Source organism: Kogia breviceps, chromosome 10 (assembly GCF_026419965.1).
Source record: "Kogia breviceps isolate mKogBre1 chromosome 10, mKogBre1 haplotype 1, whole genome shotgun sequence".
Taxonomy (NCBI): domain Eukaryota; kingdom Metazoa; phylum Chordata; class Mammalia; order Artiodactyla; family Physeteridae; genus Kogia; species Kogia breviceps.
In genome coordinates this window covers 84,582,100-84,603,050 of record NC_081319.1, presented here as the reverse complement: position 1 = coordinate 84,603,050, position 20,951 = coordinate 84,582,100, and the positions used below count along the sequence as shown (strand labels likewise).

General features: G+C 49.2%; 2 protein-coding genes across 4 annotated transcripts; one reads left to right on the top strand and one right to left on the bottom strand.

Moving 5' to 3' along the window:
- The first annotated feature begins 2,381 nt into the window (after positions 1-2,381).
- Positions 2,382-4,060, top strand: LST1 (leukocyte specific transcript 1). Its single transcript, XM_067043158.1, has 4 exons — positions 2,382-2,453; positions 2,850-2,948; positions 3,282-3,304; positions 3,826-4,060. The coding sequence occupies exons 1-4, from the start codon at positions 2,432-2,434 to the stop codon at positions 3,973-3,975; spliced, it is 294 nt and encodes a 97-aa protein (XP_066899259.1). The 5' UTR covers positions 2,382-2,431; the 3' UTR covers positions 3,976-4,060.
- A 433-nt stretch (positions 4,061-4,493) lies between these two features.
- Positions 4,494-6,811, bottom strand: NCR3 (natural cytotoxicity triggering receptor 3). 3 transcript variants are annotated; one of them, XM_067043157.1, is made up of 5 exons: positions 6,773-6,811; positions 6,585-6,641; positions 5,028-5,372; positions 4,750-4,857; positions 4,494-4,618 (listed from the first exon to the last, which is right to left on the bottom strand). In XM_067043157.1, the coding sequence occupies exons 2-5, from the start codon at positions 6,625-6,627 to the stop codon at positions 4,572-4,574; spliced, it is 543 nt and encodes a 180-aa protein (XP_066899258.1). In that variant the 5' UTR covers positions 6,628-6,641; positions 6,773-6,811; the 3' UTR covers positions 4,494-4,571. The 3 variants fall into 3 exon arrangements, with proteins under 3 accessions (XP_066899258.1, XP_058931731.1, XP_058931730.1); XM_059075748.2 differs by lacking the exon at positions 6,773-6,811 and having other exon boundaries at positions 6,585-6,642; XM_059075747.1 differs by lacking the exons at positions 4,494-4,618; positions 6,773-6,811 and having other exon boundaries at positions 4,742-4,857; positions 6,585-6,765.
- Between the last annotated feature and the right edge of the window lie 14,140 nt (positions 6,812-20,951).

The following is a 20,951-nucleotide window of genomic DNA, read 5'->3' as shown; positions in this document are numbered from 1 at the left end:
CCTGTTGTGGAGCACAGGCTCCGGACGCGCAGGCTCAGCGGCCATGGCTCACGGGCCCAGCCGCTCTGCGGCATGTGGGATCTTCCTGGACTGGGGCACGAACCTGTGTCCCCTGCATCAGCAGGCGGACTCTCAACCACTGCGCCACCAGGGAAGCCCAACTGTACAATTCTTTCAATTTTTTTCTATGTTTGAATGTTTTGATAATAAAACATTTTGAAACAATATTTTCCTACTGTCCTGCATGGGAACACTGTGGATGGGGGAAGGGAAGGAAGTAGCAGAAAATTTCTGAATCTGGAGAAGGAAATGCCAATGCTTATGGGCTCAGGCACCAGATCTCCTCTTCAGTCCTTGCTTCCACATGAGCTCCCAAGTCTTCACCCCACTCAAGGACTAGGTGTGCCATCCTCCAGCATTTATCTCCCTCTCCATCACAGTGGCACTATGAGGCCTTCATCTAGGTCCTTGGACTACCACCCTTACTTTTGTGTTCAATATCAGAATGCTGCTCACTGCAGGAAGGCCACCTGGATTGCCCACACCTCTTTTCCCAACACCAACTTGTCATCAACTTTCTGTCCTAGATCTATAACCAGTGCTCATGTCGATCTAGTCTGGCTGTCTCTGACTCTCCTGTTTGTTAGATACAGCCCCAGAATACCAGGAGAGTTACCCAAATCCACCAGAACTCCCAGTCTGCCTTGGGAGCTGGAGTGTGTGTCCACACATACCAGGATCGTGAGCTCTCAGCGACACAGTGTAATTGGGAAAAGTGAACCAGGAAAGGCAGCTAGAAGGTATATGATCACTGACGACTTGCAGGATCAATAGGATGGCTGGAGCTGACAGGGATCACAGGCTGAATTATAGTCCTAGGAGTCTGAAAGGAAAAGATGTTGTAACCCTAACCCTCAAAGCTTAACTTCCTCTCCTAACAATGCTACGGAGGCACCCAGGCTGGGGGAGAAGTTAAACCAGAGGAGGGGCAAGAATGTCTGAGGTGGCCACACTTTACCCAGGCAGCTCCGGTCAGTCAGGAGTCGTCCACCCTCAGGCCACAGACTGTAGGCAAGCTGGGCGAGAGCAGGGAACCCTCATGAAGGAAACCCAGGGAGGGGACAGTCACCCCCAGAGTGAGGTGAGTCTAAGATGAAGGAAGGGAGAATATGGCTTTGAGGTTCCTTGGGCCCTGGGGGAATCCTCTGTCTGGCCTCTGTCTCCGCTCCCCCGGGTGGTGCAGTGGTTAAGAATCCGCCTGCCAATGCAGGGGGTATGGGTTCGATCCCTGGTCTGGGAAGATCCCACATGCCACGGAGCAGCTAAGCCCATGCGCCACAACTACTGAGCCCAAGTGCCACAACTACTGAAGCCCGTGTGCCTAGAGCCCGTGCTCTGCAACAAGAGAAGCCCCCACGATGAGAAGCCCACGCACCGCAATGAAGAGTAGCCTCTGCTCGCCACAACTAGAGAAAGCCCGTGCGCAGCAACAAAGACCCAACACAGCCAAAAATAAATAAATAAAATAAATAAATTTACGGAAAAAAAAAAGAAATGTAAACAATCCACCTCTGCCGCCACTCCCCGTCACGGCCACCGTGGCCCTCCTGTCCACCTGCGCTTCTGCTCCCCACCTGCTGCCCCCCACACTCCAGCCTTCCTCTTGAATCTAGGATGGTCTCAGTTTCCACACCCTGGTCCCTGCATCTGGCTCTGGATGAAGTCAGCGGCCCCCTCTTTGCCCTCAAACAGGAACCAGTGGTTGTAGGGCAGGAAGTGCCTGAGGGGAAGTTATGGGCCCCAGATACTCCTCCATGCCCCACTTCAGCCCCAGCAGTATCTGCCCAAGGGAAACGGCTCTCCACACCAGCCAAGCGGGGCCCCCCTTTCCTGAGTTGCTCTGGGGCTGAGGGAGCGGCTGTGGGTGCCAGGTGGCGCTGGACACCACCTTCCTTATTTTCCCACCAGTGCCCATGCACCCTCCGGACCCCAGCTCCTGCCTCAGCCCCTCACCAGAAACTAGAACTGTCCAGTGCTGGAGAGGCCCCTGTGAACCAGTTGGTCAGCCTAGGGTCGGAGAAACAGAGTGGGCTCTGGAGCTGGACAGAGCTGGCCTTGAACCCCAGCTCTGCCACTTCTGGGCTGGACATCCTTGTCGGAGTCCAGCCTCGAGTCTCAGGTCCTTCACCAACGAAATGGGCACCATAAAACCCTACATTGTTATGGGGATTAGCAGTGACAAATAGAAAGAGCCCAGTTCAGGGCTGGCACATAGCTAAGGCTCCTCAGCCTGGGAAAGGATTGTAACAGAGGCCCCAGAGTTTACAGATGAGGAAGGAACTTGGGGCACGTGACTCACTCCAGGCCATTTAGCCTGGAAGAGCAGCGCTAGGTTTCCCAACCTGCAGGCTAGTCTTCAGTCCCCAACCAAATGCCAGCTTGTGAGGGAAAAGGTAAGGTAACCCTCTGCCCAGGGAGGCTTGTGGTGCACAGGGAACAGTGAATAGAAAGCGGTGTGTGAGTGGGTCGTGGGTAGGTGGCTGGGGTCTCTCGAGGCCAGCCAGTGCAGCGGACAAGGGACTTCATGGGGAGGCCCAGAGAGGGCAGCAATGGTGGTGGGAGGTTTCTGAGGGGCGAGTGGTCTCGGGGATGAGCGAGGTAACTGATGAGGCATGGCCACCTCTGGGAGAGGGTGAGGGAACACCGTCTGGGGTGAAGAACCTCTGAGAGAATGGTTTTCTGCCTCTAAACCTGTTGGAGAAAGGAGCGGAGATCCCCGACCCACGAGGAGGATGGGGAAAGCTGAAGAGAGGAATGGGCCCTCTGACACTCACCCCTTTTCCCTGCAGTGACATGCCTTTACCTATATGGGGGCCTAGGGCTGGGGGGGTTCCTGCTCCTCATTGTGGTCGTTCTGTCCGTCTGCCTGTGTCGGCTCTGTGGGAGAGGTGAGCCCCACCCTCACCTCCCTTGTACCCCCTCGCCCCTCACCCCCGGGCAACACCCTGTGCCGTCCCCCCACGCACCCTTTCCTCCTGTGCTCCCAGACGCCCCCATCAACCCTGACTCGCCCCTCCTGCCTGAGGAAGGGGGCAGAAGTCGGCGGGGGGAAGAGGGGGGGGAGAGTGTCCAAAGAGAGAGACCTTGGCTTTTGGCTGTGGGAACCACAGGGAGGTTGGCAAGGGAGGAAACACCTGCTGGGGGTGGGGAGAGTGGGCGAGGAGGGCTGGAGGTGGCGCAAGGGAGGCAAGGGCCCAGCCGAGCTTCTTCTTTTCTTCCAGTGAGGAGACTGGAGAGGAGCTGGGTGAGTCTGGGGCAGGGAAGTGCGTGATGGGGCAACAAGAGGGGGCTGAGGTCGGCGGGGGGCAGAAGAAGAGGGAGAAACAGGAGCAGGAGAGACAGAGGAAGTAAGAGAGAAGCAAAGAGAGAGATAGGGATGAGAAGAAGAGAGGAGAGGAAAGGGGTAGAGATGGAAAGAATAAAGACAGAAAGGAGAGAGAGGAAGAAATGAGGGAGATAGAGACAAAAGTGAGGGGCAAAAATCAGAGAGAGAATGAGAGAGACATAGGGAAAACGAGAGAAATCAAGAGAAAAAGTAAGAGAAGGAGATTAAGAGTGATAGAGGGGGAGAGTGAGAGAGTAAGAGAGGCACAAAGAGGAAAGGACAAGAGAGAGAGATGGAAAGAGAGAGAGAGGGAGAGAGCGCGCAAATAGAGGCAACGAGGTAAGAAAGTGGGGCAGGTGAGCAGCAAGGACTCAGGGGGGAGCGTCAGGGGAGGGAGGCTCCTGGGGACCTCCTGTCAGCACCCTCCGGCCCGGCCCCAGGCCCAGCTCTCGCAACAGGAGCTCCACTATGCGTCCCTGCTGAGGCTGCCCGAACCGGAAGGACGTGACCTCGGCAACCAAGAAAGGGAAGGCAGCAAGGAGGACCCCAGCACGCACTACGCCTGCATTGCCAAGAACAAACCCATCTGAGCACCCCCAGGTGCCTCGTCCAACCCAGGCGGGTGGTCAGGGCCATCCAGTGGTTCACCCAGTAAAGAAGACCATGGTCTCGCCACCCTCTGTGTCTCAGGCTTCTCTATCCACCTCAAGCCCCAGCTCAACAGGGCCACCATCAAGACCTAAGCAACCTACCCTCCCACCCATTCTCACCCACCAGGGATTCAGTGGGTGAAGAAGAGTGTTTAGGGACCCAAGCTTCCCTGAAGGCCAGAAAAGAGCATATGTCTGTGGGCCATTGAGAAGTAGAACTAATCATGTCTGATACTCCACTTTTCTCAGGACAAAGGGCCTTAGCCTCCTGGGCGGGAGAAAGAGGTGTGTTGAGTCTCGGGATGATGGTGGGAGGGGCCTCTAGGCACAAACCTGGGAAGCTCCCTCCTCGGACCTTTCCAGACCAGACTTGGCAGAAGGGAGAGTAAGAGTTGGGAGAAGCCAGAACAGGGCACATTGGGGCATCTAGAGATGGAGCAGGAAATACACAAAAGGAGTTAATGGTGGGGCAGAGAGGGATTTATTGGGGGGGGTCTCTTGAAGAACTTGGGATCACTGGGGTCTGAAATCACTCATCAGAGGCCATCCAAGGAGTGGCAGTGTGTTCCCATGTGACAGTGGCCTGGTGGAGAGGCCACAGGAGTAGTTCAGCGCCGCAGCCCTCCTTCTCTTCGTGCTCTCCGGCTCCGCCTGCTCCAGCCCTCTCAGTGCCCCTCCCATCTCTGCGCCCATTGTCCCGGCTCCGCTACTCACATTTGCCCTGGTAATAGATGGTGCTGCCCATGGCCACTGAGAGAAAGCTGAGGGCATAGAACCCGGCCCGAAGGAGGAAGACTGTGCCGGCAGCTAGCTGGGGAGGTCCTGCATGTGGGCGGGGATGGGGAGGGGGAGAAGGGCTTAGGAAAGGAGGCCCTGGGAAGAAGCGTGCACAGGCTTAGGGAGGACAGCGGGCCTCAGGGAAGGACTCTCGACTCGACTACCAGGGAGAGTGGGGCCTCCGGCCAAGGAGGCACAGCTTCCCAGAACCTCACCTTTCTCCACCACCAGCAGAGTCCCATTCCCTGTTCCGACACCCAGGCCCAGCACTTCCACCCTGCACACGTAGACTCCGGCATCACGGGCTCGGGTGTCCCAGATGTGCAGCTCAGCCTGGTGGTCACAGAGGAAGCGGGAAGAAGGAAGAGGGGCCAGGCGGCCCCTGAACTCTGCGGTCTCATTCCTCACCTCCTTCCCTGGGGCCACTTTGTCCTGGTACCACGTGACAGAACCAATGGCCAATTTCCCTTGGCTGGCATTGAAGGAACAGGGCAGGAAGGCAGGGGTGCCCTCCTGGGTACGGATCTCAGGGGGCTGGGACACCCAGAGAGCACAGGATCCTGGGGGCAGAGAAGACCCAGAGAAACGCCTCCCCAGTTACTCCAAAGAGAAAAGACAAGAGAGCTTGCAATAGACTATCCCTGCTGTACCCCACCCACAGAGGGCCCAGAGGGACGAGCACTTTAGATGTCTCATTAACCCTTTCCTCTTTACCAATCTAATTTCTTAACATTGCTCATTAAATTGTTTTTCAGATTCTTTCCCATACCAACTCTCACCCTCACCCTCTCCCATCATTCGCCAGTTCCGTTCACTAGTAACATTTTGCTGAAATTTAACTTGTCACAATGAAAGTGAAGCTCATTCATGAATGTGGCTGCCTGGTTAATTAATATCATTAATTATATTATTCCAGGTATTATCTTAGAACTAATAGCATTCTGTAGCATACCATCCTTGCTACTTTTTTTTTTTTTTTTTTTTTGTTAAAGAGCATTAACTAATTAAATCTCCAGGTGAAGACATGGCTATAATTGCTTGGGATCCCTATTTAACTTATCTAAATGGATGAATTAAACCAATTATTAAAATTCTTGATTAAATTCTCTAGTTAATGAAATTTACCAATCATTCTTCTATTTCAGTGATTCTCAAACTTGAAAGCATATTGGAATCACCTGGAGTGCTTGTTAAAACAGATTCCCAGGCCCCACTCCCAGAATTTTTTATTCAGTGGGTCTGGAGTGGGTCCTGAGAATTTGCCCTAGGTCCCCACTGATGCTGAGGCTGGTGTGGAATCCACACTGCATTTAGTTAATGAATATGTCTGACAGTTAAAATCAGTTTCACTAAGAAACTTAACTTAGATTTAATTAGATCTCCTAAACTCCTAATTATATCTAGATCCTAGATAATAAGCCTTGTTTAATAACTCATCGAATTAAAACTGACCCCTTAAAAAGATTTGACCCTCTCCTTCAAGCCCTTCCTTCCTTCAAGCCCTTTTTTACTGGTTCTTTAAAGTTTTTCTTGTTAGGAACGGGGCTGGGAAGGAAGAGCTCTGGGATGGAAGCTGGGGAATGACCTTCCCAGCAGGTGACATGGAGGGAACTGCGAACTGGGCAAGCCCACTGGGTATCAGCTTTATGGAGGGACCTCCTGCTCTCAGCCCCCACCCAGTCTGCTCCCCTGGGACATCTATGTCCAGCCTCCCCCATCCTCCATCCTCCCAGCCCCACACCCCTCAGAGTCCTGGGAGAAACCCCTGTCACCTGGATGGACCGTGATGAAGATGAGCAACAGCATCCGGGCCATGTCGAAGGGTGTTCCTGTTGACGAGGGGGACGTGAGCAGTGAGGTCTGGGTGGAGGAAAACGATCCACTAGTTTTGACCAGGACTTTGGTCACTGGATGGGGGTGGGGAGCTTCCTGTGACACACAGGACTCACACATCACTTACAAAGGACCTCCACTCCCTAGGGCCTCGGGCATCAGATGCATGCTTCCCTGAGGAAAGAGGATTCTGTTGACGGTGATATCTGGGTCGCTAGGAGGTGGGGGCAGCATGTGGGCATGTTGCCTAAGTGTTTGAGGGGGAGGGTGGGGCTTAGATGACCCGTAATGCTAGGTTGGGTGGGTGGACGGGTGAGACCAGGATGTGGTTCCTCTATCTTTTGAGATTCAAGGAGACCAACCCTTTACCAAGAATTAGCCTCCAAGAGCCTTTCTGGGCTCAGAGCTAACCTACTTCCCCTCCCCTTGGCTCAATAGCACCCAGGTCCATCCCATCCATTCCCTTCCTTCGAGTCTGGCCCTCCCCCAGGGCTGCTCTAGAAATTCTATAAATGAGAGGATTAGCAGAAGTCAGCTGATTGGTGGTGGCGGCAGGGAGTTGCCAGGGACTTTGTCTGGAAGCTGCATTTGCGTGGCAATCACACACACACACACACACACCCACACACACCCCGTTTCACTTAGGATGTGCTGACTTGGGTGGATTGGCAGAGCGAGTGCCGCCGATGGGGAAGTTTGGATTCATTCACATTCAGATCCCCATTAAAGGAATACACCTCTTGCAGAGTTCTGCTTTACCAGGCGTGTTCTGCACAGATTTATCACCCACTGGTCAATTCCTCATTTTTTTATTTTATTCATTATTTAGCTAACATTTATTGACAAATCACAAAGTGCCGCCATTACATGAACTGCATTTTGACAGACCCAAATGAAATACACACTATGTTACACGTAACTCCAAGGTTATGCAGGGATTAGTACAAGAGTATGCAACACACTCTTGTATATGTATTACACACCTACATGAGATAACACAGCACAGAGAAAAGAGGATGATGTGTAGTATGCTGGGTGAAGCCTGCCCAGCCCTCGCCACACATTTTCCCTCTGGCTCCTTTGATATCAGTACATATTCTTTCTTTCCGTCCGAGTTTATTGCTGTTTCACGATACATCCATAGATCGTGCAGTCCTAATCTCCACTGCAGTGATCCGGAGCATTTTTGGAGTAGTAATTTTATGGTTAAGAATGCTGGCTTGAAGTCAGGCTGTGATCAGCTCCCCTACAAACTAGTTACATAATCTTGAACAAATTATTGAACGTCTCTGAACCACCTAGACAAGCACGGTACCTCACAATTTGGGAAGGACTGACTCAGCCATTCTCTTTTAGTGGAGTGGCTGCCTCCTCAGGGCCATCTAACCAGAGGGTGGGGAAATGAGGTGCCATGGCAAGGCAAGGGCTGCCCCCTGGTGGTCACAGAGAAAGGGGAGGCCTGAGGCACCAATACGTGGCTTTTCTCAACTGGGCCTTAATTCCAGCTTCTGCCCTGTCCCTTCCCTTGCCTTGTCCTATCAACGCCCATCCCCATCCCCAGAGGGTCAATGTGGAGCAAATTGTCTCTCGTACTCAACTGTGAGAAGCCCATGGTTTGGGGAAGGAGGGAAGATCACCACCAGTGGAGTGGGGTTGAGGGGCTGGAATGGGCAACTGGCCTGAGGATAAAACTCCACATTTCACAGGGCATATAATTAATTAAATGGCACTACTCCATATCCCAGGGCAATGCAGCTTAGAAGCCAAGTCAATGTAAATAGGAATCATTGTTCCCCTACTTACATATCTGTAAAATGGGAGTAGCATCTGTCAGTTTTCAGACTCCACTGTAGTGGAGGGTCAGTGTATGTTAGCTTTTATCTCCTCCCCAGTCCTGGGCTAGAATGACCAAGATTATAGCTGGGCCTGAACTCAAAGGTGTTTTGCTCTTTCAACCTCTTTTGTCCACCTAAGATTTCCAATATCCAAAACTGTTGTGGATTACGAAGACAATACTTGGCTTTTTTTAAAGTCCATCTAGAATAAGTCCTGGTGTATGTGTGGATTCAAGGACCCTTTCAATAAATCTGAGACCCTCTAAGGAACTTTAACCCGTGGGATGGGCACTGCTGTGCTAATCAGCTCAGCAAACTCAAGGATGTAACTTTTCAAAAGCAACTTTTTTTACCAGGTACTCAAGAAGAAAGGCAACAAGCAGGAAAGTTGTGAAATGGATGTACACAAGTCTCTGGTCTGATTGCTTTAACATCCAGCTGTGGGCTGCCTTGAGGGTGGTCAGGGCCAACAAGCTCCCAACTTAGAGCTTAGAGCAGGAAAAGAAGTGAAAAAAACCGAAGAGATTCTGGAATCCCAGCACAAGTGATCCCATCTCACCTGGTGTTTCCTCCTCTACGTGTTGGCAAGGGTGAGACTTGGGTGACTTCTCCTCCAGCTGAGTCCTTATAAATATTTTTCAACTAATTAACGGTTCTCAGGCTATACTTTCAACCTCTGACCATGACTTCTCTGAGGTTCACCCCACCTCCTTTGGCCTCTCCTTCTTGCTGTCATTGTCCAACTCCCTCACATTCACCAAGAGCAGACGCCTGACTCCCCAGCTTCCTCTCTATTTCAATCTCTGCCATCTCTCTGGAAGATTTAATGTCCATGTATATGACATTATATACAGATGTAAATATATATATATAGTAAAGTACATAGATCTTAAGTGTACAGTTTGATGACCTCTAGCAAATATATACACCCATGTAAGCAGCACTGCAATTGAGATACAGATCATTTCCACCACCCCAGGGAACTCTCCTATGCCCCTCTTTGGTCAATCCCCTTCCCCTCCCAGGAGCAACTACTGATTTATATCCCCATAGATTCATTTAATCTGTTCTTGAACTTCATACAAATGGAATCATATAGTATACACTACTGTATCTGGCTTCCTTCATTCTGCATAATGTCTGTGAAATTCATCTATGTTGTTCCAGATATCAGTGGCTTGTTCCTTTTTGTTGCTGAGTGGTATTTCATTATATGGATGTATCACAGTTTGTTTATCCATTCACCTGATGACGTACAATTGGATTCTTTCTATTGGTTTGATATTATGAGTACATCTCCTATGAACATTCTTGCACACAACTTGCAAATTGCTTTTTAATACACTAATTTCACAGTTCCTTCACCTTGTCCACTCCATCATCTTGACTCTACATGACCTATGCCTTGGATCTTTTCTCCATCTTACCTCTTCTTTCACAGGGACATAAAAGCAATCAGACCTGAGTCCCTCCCAACTCCTGTACACTCCACATGTGCTTTCACACCATTCTCCTGTTGGAAGACTTTTGGGATGTTTCTCTTACTTTCATTCAACTGAGCATCTACTATGGGCTTGCCTAGGCAATTCTGTCATAGCCATGTTTTTTTTAAAAAATAAATACATTTATGTATTTATGTATTTTTGGCTGCGTTGGGTCTTCGTTGCTGTGCGGGCTTTCACTAGTTGAGGTGAGCGGGGGCTACTCTTCATTACGGTGCACGGGCTTCTCATTGTGGTGGCCCCTCTTGTTGTGGAGCACTGGCTCTAGGCACGCAGGTTTCAGTAGTTGTGGCACACGGGCTCAGTAGTTGTGGTGCACGGGCTTAGTTGCTCCACAGAATGTGGGATCTTCCCGGACCAGGGCTCAAACTTGTGTCCTCTGCATTGGCAGATGGTTTCTTAACCACTGTACCACCAGGGAAGTCCATAGCCACAGTTTTAATTACTGTTAGTCTCTGTCGAGTCCCCAGTCTATATCTCCATCTTAATTTGTACCTTTACCTCAGGCCTCTTTCCGAGATCTGAGTCCAGATTATCTAACTTCCCTCTAAACATCTCCCCCAGAATGTTCCACAGGCATTTCAAAATTATCAGTGTTTACCCAAACCAGGTCAGCCTTCTATATTCCCCACCCCAGTGAATGGAAAGAATCTACCCAGTCACTCAAAGCAAAATCCTGGGACTTATCCTATTCTGCCTTCTCCCTCCATTCCCCCATCCAAACAAACCCCAAGTGCTATCCATTCTGCCTCTGAGATATATAAGTATCTTTCTCTGTCTTTTTTTTTTTTTGCAGTGCGCGGGCCTCTCACTGTTGTGGCCTCTCCCGTTGCGGAGCACAGGATCCGGACGCGCGGGCTAAGCGGCCATGGCTCACGGGCCCAGCCGCTCCACGGCATGTGGGATCCTCCCGGACCGGGGCACGAGCTCGTGTCCCCTGCATCGGCAGGCAGACTCTCAACCACTGCGCCACCAGGGAAGCCCACTGCCTTTTTTTTTTTCCTCTGCCTTTTGATTCTCATTGCTAGTTAAGGCCCTCATCATCTCAGGATGAAACTAGAACAATTGTTTCTCCGATGGATAGTGGGTTTCTTCTCAAAATCCATTCCACGCCTCCCTATCTGAGCATCAGGGCTCATCCATCTATTCAACTATGCCTTTATTGAGTGCCTTCCATGTGCTAGACATCCTATCTTCATCTTCCCTGATCTCTCTTTCCCTTACCTCTCTCCTTATCTCTCATATATCTCTGTCCACAACTCTATTTTTTGTCTCACCATCTTTATTAGTATGACTTGTTTCTTCCCTATCTTTCTACCTTCATGCTCTCTACACATCTCACACACACACGCACACACACATCCATGTATGCAGGCAAATGTGCACGCGCGCGCAAACGTCTGCTTATTCACTAATTCATTCATTCAACAAATATTTAGTGAGCACCTTCCATGTGACAGACACCCTCTCTCTCCATATTTCTCTTTCTCTTCCCCCATCTGTCTCCACATCTCTTTCTGCTTTCCCATCTTTCTCCACATTCTCCCTCCCACCCTTCCCCATCAGGACACCTCTTTCCCCCGCCCCATCTCTCACCCGCTTTCTCCCCCATTTCTCTTTGGGTGGGAGAATGAGCCAAGGCTGGCAAAGTGCTCTCCTTTTCCTCTGGGGACTGATCACTCCTCCCCTCCCCCCACTGAGAAGCCTTCCCTAACTCTGCCAGGCTGGCTGGCTGGGTGGTCCTGGGTGCCCACGGACTCTGTGCAAGGATCCTTTTTTTGGGCTTCCCTGGTGGCGCAGTGGTTGAGAGTCCGCCTGCCGATGCAGGGGACGCGGGTTCGTGCCCCGGTCTGGGAGGATCCCACGTGCCGCGGAGCGGCTGGGCCCGTGAGCCATGGCCGCTGAGCCTGCGCATCTGGAGCCTGTGCTCCGCAACGGGAGAGGCCACAACAGTGAGAGGCCCGTGTACCGCAAAAAAAAAAAAAAAAAAAAAAGATCCTTTTTTTAAAAAAAATTTAATCTACAATATTAGAGGAAGACTTTAACTCACATCTCTCAGAAACTGATAAATCAAACAAGCACATAGTTACTAAAGATATAAAAGAGTAAAAGCAGACAATTAAGAAACTTGATGTAATGGGATTACGTAGAATATTAGAATAATTAGAAAATATCCATTGTTTTCAGGTACACAGAGAGACGTTTAGAAAAAAGAATCAAGGGCTTCCCTGGTGGCGCAGTGGTTGAGAATCCAGCTGCCGATGTAGGGGACACGGGTTCGTGCCCGGTCCGGGAAGATCCCACATGCCGCGGAGCGGCTGGGCCCGTGAGCCATGGCCGCTGAGCCTGTGCGTCCAGAGCCCGTGCTCTGCAACGGGAGAGGCCACAACAGTGAGAGGCCCGCATACCGCAAAAAAAAAAAAAAAAATCTAGGAACTTCCCTGATGGTGCAGTGGTTAAGAATCTGCCTGCCAATGCAGAGGGCATGGGTTCGATCCCTGGTCCGGGAAGATCCCACATGCTGCAGAGTAAATAAGCCTGTGCGCTACAACTACTGAGCCTGTGTTCTAGAGCCTGCGAGCCACAACTACTGAGCCTGCATGCTGCAACTACTGAAGCCCTCAGACCTAGAGCTTGTGCCCCGCAACAAGAGAAGCCACCGCAATGAGAAGCCCACACACCACAACAAAGAGTAGCCCCTGCTCACCACAACTAGAGAAAAAGCTCCTGCGCAGCAATGAAGACCCAACACAGCCCCCCCGCCAAAAGAAATTATTCTAGTGGTCAGAAAACAGGAAATGTTTCTCAACTTGTTTCACGACATTAATGTAACCTTGCTACAAAAGCCAGACAAGGGCAATTTTTTTAAATAAATAATTTTTAAAAACTAGTTTTATTAAAATATACTTTACATATAATCAAAGAACCAATTTTAAGTGTACATTTTGATAAGTTTTGACAAATGATAGTGTAAGCACTATCACAATCAAGGTATAAAAGATATTATTACCCTAAGAAGTTCCACTGTGTCCCTTCCCAGACAACCACTGATCTTCTTTCTGTCACTCTAGCTGATTTGTCTTTCTAAACTTCCACATAAGTGGAATCATACAGTATGTGTCCTTTCGCATCTTGCTTTTTTTGTTCAGCATGTTTTTTGAGATTCATCCATGTTGTTGCATGTGTCAGTAGTTAATTCCTTCTTATTGATCAGTAGTATTCCATTGTGTGGATGTACCATAATTTGTTTATCCATTTACCTGTTGATGGATATTTGTGCTATTTCCAATCTTTTAAAAGATATTATGAATAGAGCTGCCATGAATATTTTGTATATGAATCATTGTGTGGACATACGTTTTCCTTTCTTTGGGGTAAATATCTAAGAGTAAAATGGCTGAGTCTTATGGTAATTCTATGTTTATGTTGATAATGAAGTACCAAACCATTTTCCAGAGTTGCTGTAACATTTGACATTCCCACCAGCAGTGTATGAGAGTTCCAGTTGCTCCACATCCTTGTCAGCACTTGGTATTGTCAGTCTTTTTAATTTTAGCTATTCTAACTGGTGCCTAGTAGCACTCTGTTTTCTTTTAGGTTTATTTATTTATTTATTTATTTTTGGCTGCACTGGGTCTTCGTTGCTGCGTGCGAGCTTTCTCTAGTTGAGGTGAGCGGGGGCTACTCTTCGTTGTGGTGCACGGGCTTCTCATTGTGGTGGCGTCTCTTGTTGCGGAGCATGGGCTATAGGCACGTGGGCTTCAGTAGTTGTGGCATGTGGGCTCAGTAGTTGTGGTTCGCAGGCTCTAGGGCACAGGCTCAGTAGGTGTGGTGCACGGCTTAGTTGCCCCGCGGCATGTGGGATCTTCCCGGAGCAGGGCTCAAACCTGTGTCCCCTGCATTGGCAGGCGGATTCTTAACCACTGCGCCACCAGGGAAGTCCCTTCTTTTAGATTTTTATCATGAAATATTTTCAGCATTTGAAATATTAATAGAGAATAATATAATGAATACCCACGTACCCAGTGCCTAGCTTTTTTTTTTTTTTTTTTCGGTACGCGGGCCTCTCACTGCTGTGGCCTCTCCTGTTGCGGAGCACAGGCTCCGGACGCACAGGCTCAGCGGCCATGGCTCACGGGCACAGCCGCTCCGCAGCACGTGGGATCCTCCCGGACCGGGGCACGAACCCGTGTCCCCTGCATCGGCAGGTGGACTCTCAACCACTGCGCCACCAGGTAAGCCCCCCAGTGCCTAGCTTTGTCAGATGTTAACATTTTTCATAATTGCTTCAGATCTAATTTCTTTTTATGCAGAGAATCTATTGAGAATTCCATGTACTGCACAATCATATGTCTACATTATGTTTGAGGAGAGGATTTAGAGGCAAGGACAATTTGAGAAAGGAAAATTATAAAACAATTTCCCTCACAAACATAGATGCAAGAAAAAAAAAACCTTAAAAATATTAGCAAACCTAAACCAGAATTGACTAAATAATGTAAAACTTAACCAGGAATTCCCTGGTGGGCCAGTGGTTAGGACTACGTGCTTCCACTGAAAAGGGCATGGGTTCGATCCCTGGTCAGGGAACTAAGATCCCACATGCTGCACACCATGGGCAAAAAAAACCCAAAAACAAAAAAACCTTAACCAAGCAATACCTAGTTTCCATTCATACAACTCAATGCATGAAGAGATGGAGGAGGAAAATTCATATGACCATCTCAATCAATACAATAAAAGTGTTTTACAAAAGGTGTTTATGATAAACAACTACTCAAATTTTTAAAATAGAAAAAAAAATCATTTCACAACAGTCATTTATGATTTTAAAAATTAGGACTGTATATCAAATGCCTCTCTTCTCCCGTGAAATTTAGTGTATGTTTTTGAAATGGCTTTGTCTTTTTTTTTTTTCTATACATTTCCTCCTGTTCCTATTAGTACCCTCTGTTACCATCATTTCTTGTGGGAGTATTTGGATTTCTGCTATGCTAAGTTTTGTTGTTTTTCAATTCATGATGGAATTTTGGGCCACAGTTTCCACGTGCTTTTAGCAATACATTTCTGGTGTGTTGTCATCTGTTGGAAAATTGTGTTCTTCTTCTTTACCTTTTTTTTCATAGTTAATGGAACAGATGCTTTGGTCATTTTTTAAAAATAAATTTATTTATTTATTTTATTTTTGGCTGCGTTGTGTCTTCGTTGCTGCACGTGGGCTTTCTCTAGTTGCGGTAAGCGGGGACTACTCTTCATTGCAGTGTGCAGGCTTCTCATTACTGTGGCTTCTCTTGTTGTGGAGCACAGGCTCTAGGAGCGCAGGCTTCAGCAGTTGTGGCACACGGGCTCAGTAGCTGTGGCTCGCGGGCTCTAGAGCACAGGCTCAGTAATTGTGGCACACGGGCTTAGTTGCTCCACAGCATGTGGGATCTTCCCCGACCAGGGCTCGAACCCGTGTCCCCTGCATTGGCAGGTGGATTCTTAACCACTGCGCCACCAGGGAAGCCTTGTTACTCTTTTTTTTTTTCTAAAGCTTATCAGTTTGGGGTGGTTTTTTTTAGTATTTATTTATTTATTTGGTTGCACCGGGTCTTAGTTGATGCATATGAGCTCCTTAGTTATGGCAGGCGGGCTCAGTTGCTGCTCGTGGGCTCCTTAGTTGTGGCGTGCAAACTCTTATTAGTTGCAGTATGCATGTGGGATCTAGTTCCCTGACCAGGGATCGAATCCGGGCCCCCTGCATTGGGAGCGTGGAGTCCTATCCAATGTGCCACTGGGGAAGTCCCACTCATGTTTAAATGAGCTGGATTTTTCTAAACTATCAACAGGAGGACGTTTGGTCAGGATGGCTTTCCAGACTTAAAAGTTCAAGGACTCCTCCTCTTTTGCCATCACAATGGATTATTTCCTTAAATTTGGCACCTCTGTGTAGCCACTACCTCCTTGGCCTCTGAGAATCTCTCCCAGTTAAGTAAGCATTTACCCCCAACCTTAGGCTTCTTTATTTCACAGGAGACCTCACAGGCTGCCACCTCCCACGTGCACCTAAGGTGGTGCACTTAATATTAGGAGAATTTTGCTGCCACATCTGGGTTCCTTTGGCTGCTTTAAAACATTCTCTCTCCACCTTTATGGGTATTTGAATCTGTTCAGTCAGCACTGCCCTCAGCTTTTCCCTCCAGGGGTGAGGCCTTTCCTCCCAGGAAGGAATATTTGCTTTTTGCTTTTTTCTTTTTTTTTTAGCAGTCACCGGGACCCTCCCTACTCCCCTGCTCTTTTCAGAGGCACTGCTGGGGAATGCCTGCTCAGCGGGTAGTTTGGTCACACGGACACATAAATCGGAGTTTGTAGGTACGCTGTATCTCCTAGCTTCACTGAAAATGTAGCGCGTGCGTGCGTGCGTGCATGTGTGTGTTTCCAATCTCTTTACAGGTGTCAAGAGGGGAAATTTAGAAATAAACTGCTGCCACATTCCTCTCAAAGCCCTACAAGGAGGCTTTTTAGAAAAGAAAAGGCTTTGGCAAAAGCGATGTTGGTGACTCGGTTATGGTTCTCCAGAGCTGTCCCTCGTAGACTCAGAATCCTAACTTGTTCTCCTGCCTCCCGGAAAGCCTCTTGTTAACCAAGCCCCTGAGTCTTGTGCAAACACCAGGATGCCCTTTTGTTCATTTACAATAAGAAATAGAGCTGCAGGGGCTTCCCTGGTGGCGCAGTGATTGAGAGTCTGCCTGCCGATACAGGGGACACGGGTTCGTGCCCCGGTCCGGGAAGATCCCACATGCCATGGAGAGGCTGGGCCCGTGAGCCATGGCCGCTGAGCCTGCGCGTCCGGAGCCTGTGCTCCGCAACGGAAGAGGTCACAACAGTGAGAGGCTCACGTACCGCAAAAAAAAAAAAAAAAAAAAAAAAAAGAAATAGAGCTGCAGCAGAGATCCGTTTCTTCCCAGCCCCCACACAACCCCAATACCCACATGTACACTGTATCATTCAGATTCTCAAATTTGGTTCATTTGAGGAAATAGTTTTGTTTTGTTTTTTAAATTTGGCTGGGCTGGGTCTTAGTTGCAGCATGCGGGATCTTTAGTTGCAGCACGCGGGATCTTTAGTTGCAGCACGAGGGATCTTTTTTTAGCTGCGGCATGCGGGATCTTTAGTTGTGGCATGCAAACTCTCAGTTGCTGCATGTGGGATCTAGTTCCCTGACCAGGGATGGAACCCAGGCCCCCTGCATTGGGAGCGCAGAGTCTTAGCCACTGGACCACCAGAGAAGTGCCCAGAGATAGTTTATTTACAAAGGTGTGGGTCAGGTATAGGGGAATCACAAGGCGTATTGCAACCCCAGCCCAAAGGGATGAGGGGAGGAGAGATTACAGCAGTGGTTTTTACTCATTTTGTGCCACAGATCTCTTCAGCATTCTGGTAAAGTGTAAAATAAAAAATATATAACAAAGTAAAACAATTACATTGAGTTCCAGTTATCAAAATATTAATAAAATATTGGGATAGAAAAAACCATGTACTTATTACCACATTAAAAGACAAGAGATTTAAAACAGAGGCAAGTTGGGACTTCCCTGGCAGTCCAGTGGGTAAGACTCCACGCTCCCAGTGCAGCGGGCCCGGGTTCCATCCCTGGTCAGGGAACTAGACCCCACATGCTGCAACGAAAGATCCCGCACACAACTAAGACCCGACACAGCCAAATAAATAAATAAATATTTAAAAAAGAAATACAGGCAAGCTGAAGTTAGACTTTAAAAGAGATACATCAGTGCAAAAGATGTTGTTGGCTTGAGTAAGAACTTTAAACTGTGAAGTGGTCTTTGACAAGGCAACACGTGTAATGTCGGACGTGAGAAGCGGATGTACATTGTTTTCTTTTCCAAATTCACAGACCACCTGAAAGTTATTCCCTGGGCTTCTGAAACCTGGAAAAGGACAGCATCATTAGAGCAGGTTGCCTGGAGAGGAGCATTGCCCATAGATGGAGGTGTCTGCCAGCCTGAGGTGACCTTGTGGGAAGGGAGCCAGAGGAATGAATACCCTTAACTCAATGTCCTCCCTCCTGTTGTTCTCCTGCCAGGCTCCCCATCAGCCAAGACAGCTAGAAGCCAGAGGTGCCCTTGATATAGTCTGTACAGGTTAGTCTCCTGGGGCAGAGAACAGAGTGGGAGAGGGAAAATGGAGGGGCAAACAGAAGACATCCAGGCCCCCCCACACACACACAGACAAGCTTTCTGGCCAGTGTATATTCTTCATGTAGACACACAGGGGGCCTAATTCTAACCAGGAGCTCCCCTGGAGAGTGTGGAACCATATCAAGGACCCTTAGCAACACGGTGCCAGTCCTATAAGGGGCTCTAACCTCACAGGGTTCTAGCGGGTCATTTCTTGAGCCTGCTCAGCATTCTCCCTCCCTGACTGCTTGTCTGGACACTAACAACTCTGGCCTCAGTGACTCCTCCTTTTTCTGCCTCCGAGACTCACTAGCCCCACCACCCACTGACACGTACTTAAGCCATGTTGACGCCTTCAGTGAGGACAGCAAGCCCTGCAGGCTTGGGAGTCACTCTATTGCTTCAGGGTCCATGGCTCTCAAACTTGGGTGGTATCACAATCATCTGAGGCACTTGCCAAAAAGCTATTGCTGGACCCCACCCCTAGAGTTTCTGATACAGTAGGTCTGGGATGGGGGCCAACAATGTGCATTTCTAACATGTTTCCACGTGATGCTGGTGGAAGGACCACTCGCTGAGAACCACTGCTTTAAGGAGATTCTGCATGTCTCTCCTCAGAGCTAGATTTTGCAGCCTGTCACAGGGTTACCTACTTACCTTATTTCTGGGTTCACAGCTACTCACTGGCAGCTCTCTGCCCAGAGGCCCCACCTCCCCTTCAGCCTTGACTGCGGACTGTGAGCTTGCCCTCCCTTTGGTCCAGCGGGCCGGCCCCTGGGTTTGGGTGGGATGTGTCTTCTCACATCTCTGTTCTTCACAGGCTTTCCCACATCTGGGCTTATGCTGAGTTTCATTCACCCCTCACTTGCCCATCTAGTTACTCTTTACACTTCATTCTTGTCCCTTGGTCAGAGCAGCTGTCACTTTCTCTTTCCCAGGAAGTTTTTCTGAGCATCTAAGCTCTATCTCACCTTGGTAGTCTGCCAAGCCACCCACGAGGGAAAGACTACTCTGGGACGCAATCTCAGTCCAAACAGAAGCCAGATTCTTCCCAATGGCCTACAAGGCCCTATGCAATCTGACCTCACCTCCTGCCCCTGCTTCCCCTCACACACCCGGCGCCACTACACTGGCCTTCCTGCTGCTTCATGAATACTCAGACATCCAGACGCGTCCTCACCTTATAGGGCCTTTGCGTTTGCTGTTCCCTCTGCCTGAAATGCTCCCCTCCTATATATCCACGTGGCTTGTTCCCTCACCTCCTTGAAATCTGTGCTCAAATATCACTTTCTCAGAGAAGCCTCCCTAAGCACCCTATTTAAATCTGCAGTCCGTGCAGTCCTTCCTATCTCCCTCCCTACTTTGTTCTCCATAGGCACCTACCACCTTTAATATACTTGTTTATTTTTATTGTCTGTCTCCCCCAATTCGATCATCCATGAGGACAAGAGTTTACATTTATTTGGTTCATTGGCCCTAGAAAGGTGCCTGGCATATAGTAAGCACTCAATAAATATTTGTTGAATGAATGTATGTATGAATAAAAAAATTGATTCCCCCCACTAGGCACCAAGACCATCGGGAGGGCAGGGTTGCAGCTTTCTCCTCAGGGGGAGAGGAAGCTGTGATAGAGGGACCTCAAGAGGTCAGAGTCCCCATCAGCATCTCCCCCAATCATGTGGGTCAGGGAGAGGGCAGTGAGAAATGAAAACTCCCAGCTGCAGAAGGGGAAATAGGTTGGGGGGCGGGGGAGAGAAGGAAAGGTGTGCGCATCAGTGCTGCGGCAGAGTGGTTGGAGCTTGGGGCAGGGAGTTTAGACAAAAGTGTCTCAGTGAGGGGGATGCACTGTCCTGGGCTCCCCTAGAAGCCACTAGCCAAAAAGAGCAGCAAAGGGGATAAAGAGTGTGCCTAGGGAGGACATTTATCAGAGGCTACTCCGCACTCTGTTGTGCCCACAGTGACCAGCACCGCCCCACCCCTAATGTCGGCCTCACCCCCTGGCTCTTGTGTCCACCAATGCTATCTCTCTCAGCACCACTGGCCTCCAAAGAATCTACTTTTTTTTTTTTTTTTTGGCTATGTCATGCAGCTTGTGGGATTTTAGTTCCCCCACCAGGGACTGAACCCGGGCCCTCGGCAGTGACAGCGCCACAGTCCTAACCACTGGACCACCAGGGAATTCCCCCAAAGAATCTAGTGAAATTCTCAAATTCCGGAGCTCTATAGATTTTACTGAAAATTTCAAAGGAGATAAGATGAGGGGATTACACTGCACATCCTAAAGCAAACAAAGACTCCTTTGTCAGACACTTCCATATTTCCAAGTGCCTCTCTGGAGCTGACAGGTGGGAAGTGAAGTACCTCTCCCTTTCCAGACCCTGCACCCATCTTGCCACCCTCCCAGATCTGCCAGCAACTTCAGGTTCTTCTCCCATCCACAGTGCAGAAAAATTCAGTCAGCCTTTCCTCAGCTCCCTATCCAAACCTGCGTGTCCAGACTTGTGAAACCTGGGCCTCAGTCACCTGAACCTCCAGACCTGTTCAGAGATTCTTTGTTCCTGAGAATAAACGCCCCCTGGGGTCTTACTGACCTTTCCCCACTCCTTTGGTGGCTTATCGAAATATTTCTTTCACACACACACTGGGCTCCCCTTAAGAGGAATTAAGGAGAATGTTGTTTTCTCATCTCCTTTCTACACCCAGCTCCCCCTTCTTCCTGGGTGCTAGTGTCAGCAGAAGCTGATGGGGAAGTGAGGCCTGGAACTCAGAGGAGGAGGGAATGAGGGGAAAGG

Bases quoted from the DNA above. Each gene is read 5' to 3' on its own strand.
- LST1 (XM_067043158.1), top strand. From the start codon at position 2,432: ATGCCAGCTTGTGAGGGAAAAG. The intron at 2,454-2,849 runs GTAAGGTAACCC...TTTTCCCTGCAG, and splicing joins GCCAGCTTGTGAGGGAAAAG to TGACATGCCTTTACCTATAT. The intron at 3,305-3,825 runs GTGAGTCTGGGG...GCCCGGCCCCAG, and splicing joins GGAGACTGGAGAGGAGCTGG to GCCCAGCTCTCGCAACAGGA.
- NCR3 (XM_059075747.1), bottom strand. From the start codon at position 6,765: ATGTGTGAGTCCTGTGTGTCACAGGAAGCTCCCCACCCCCATCCAGTG. The intron at 5,373-6,584 runs GTGACAGGGGTT...CTCTGCCCCCAG, and splicing joins CTTCATCACGGTCCATCCAG to GATCCTGTGCTCTCTGGGTG. The intron at 4,858-5,027 runs GTGAGGTTCTGG...GCCCACATGCAG, and splicing joins TCTGCTGGTGGTGGAGAAAG to GACCTCCCCAGCTAGCTGCC.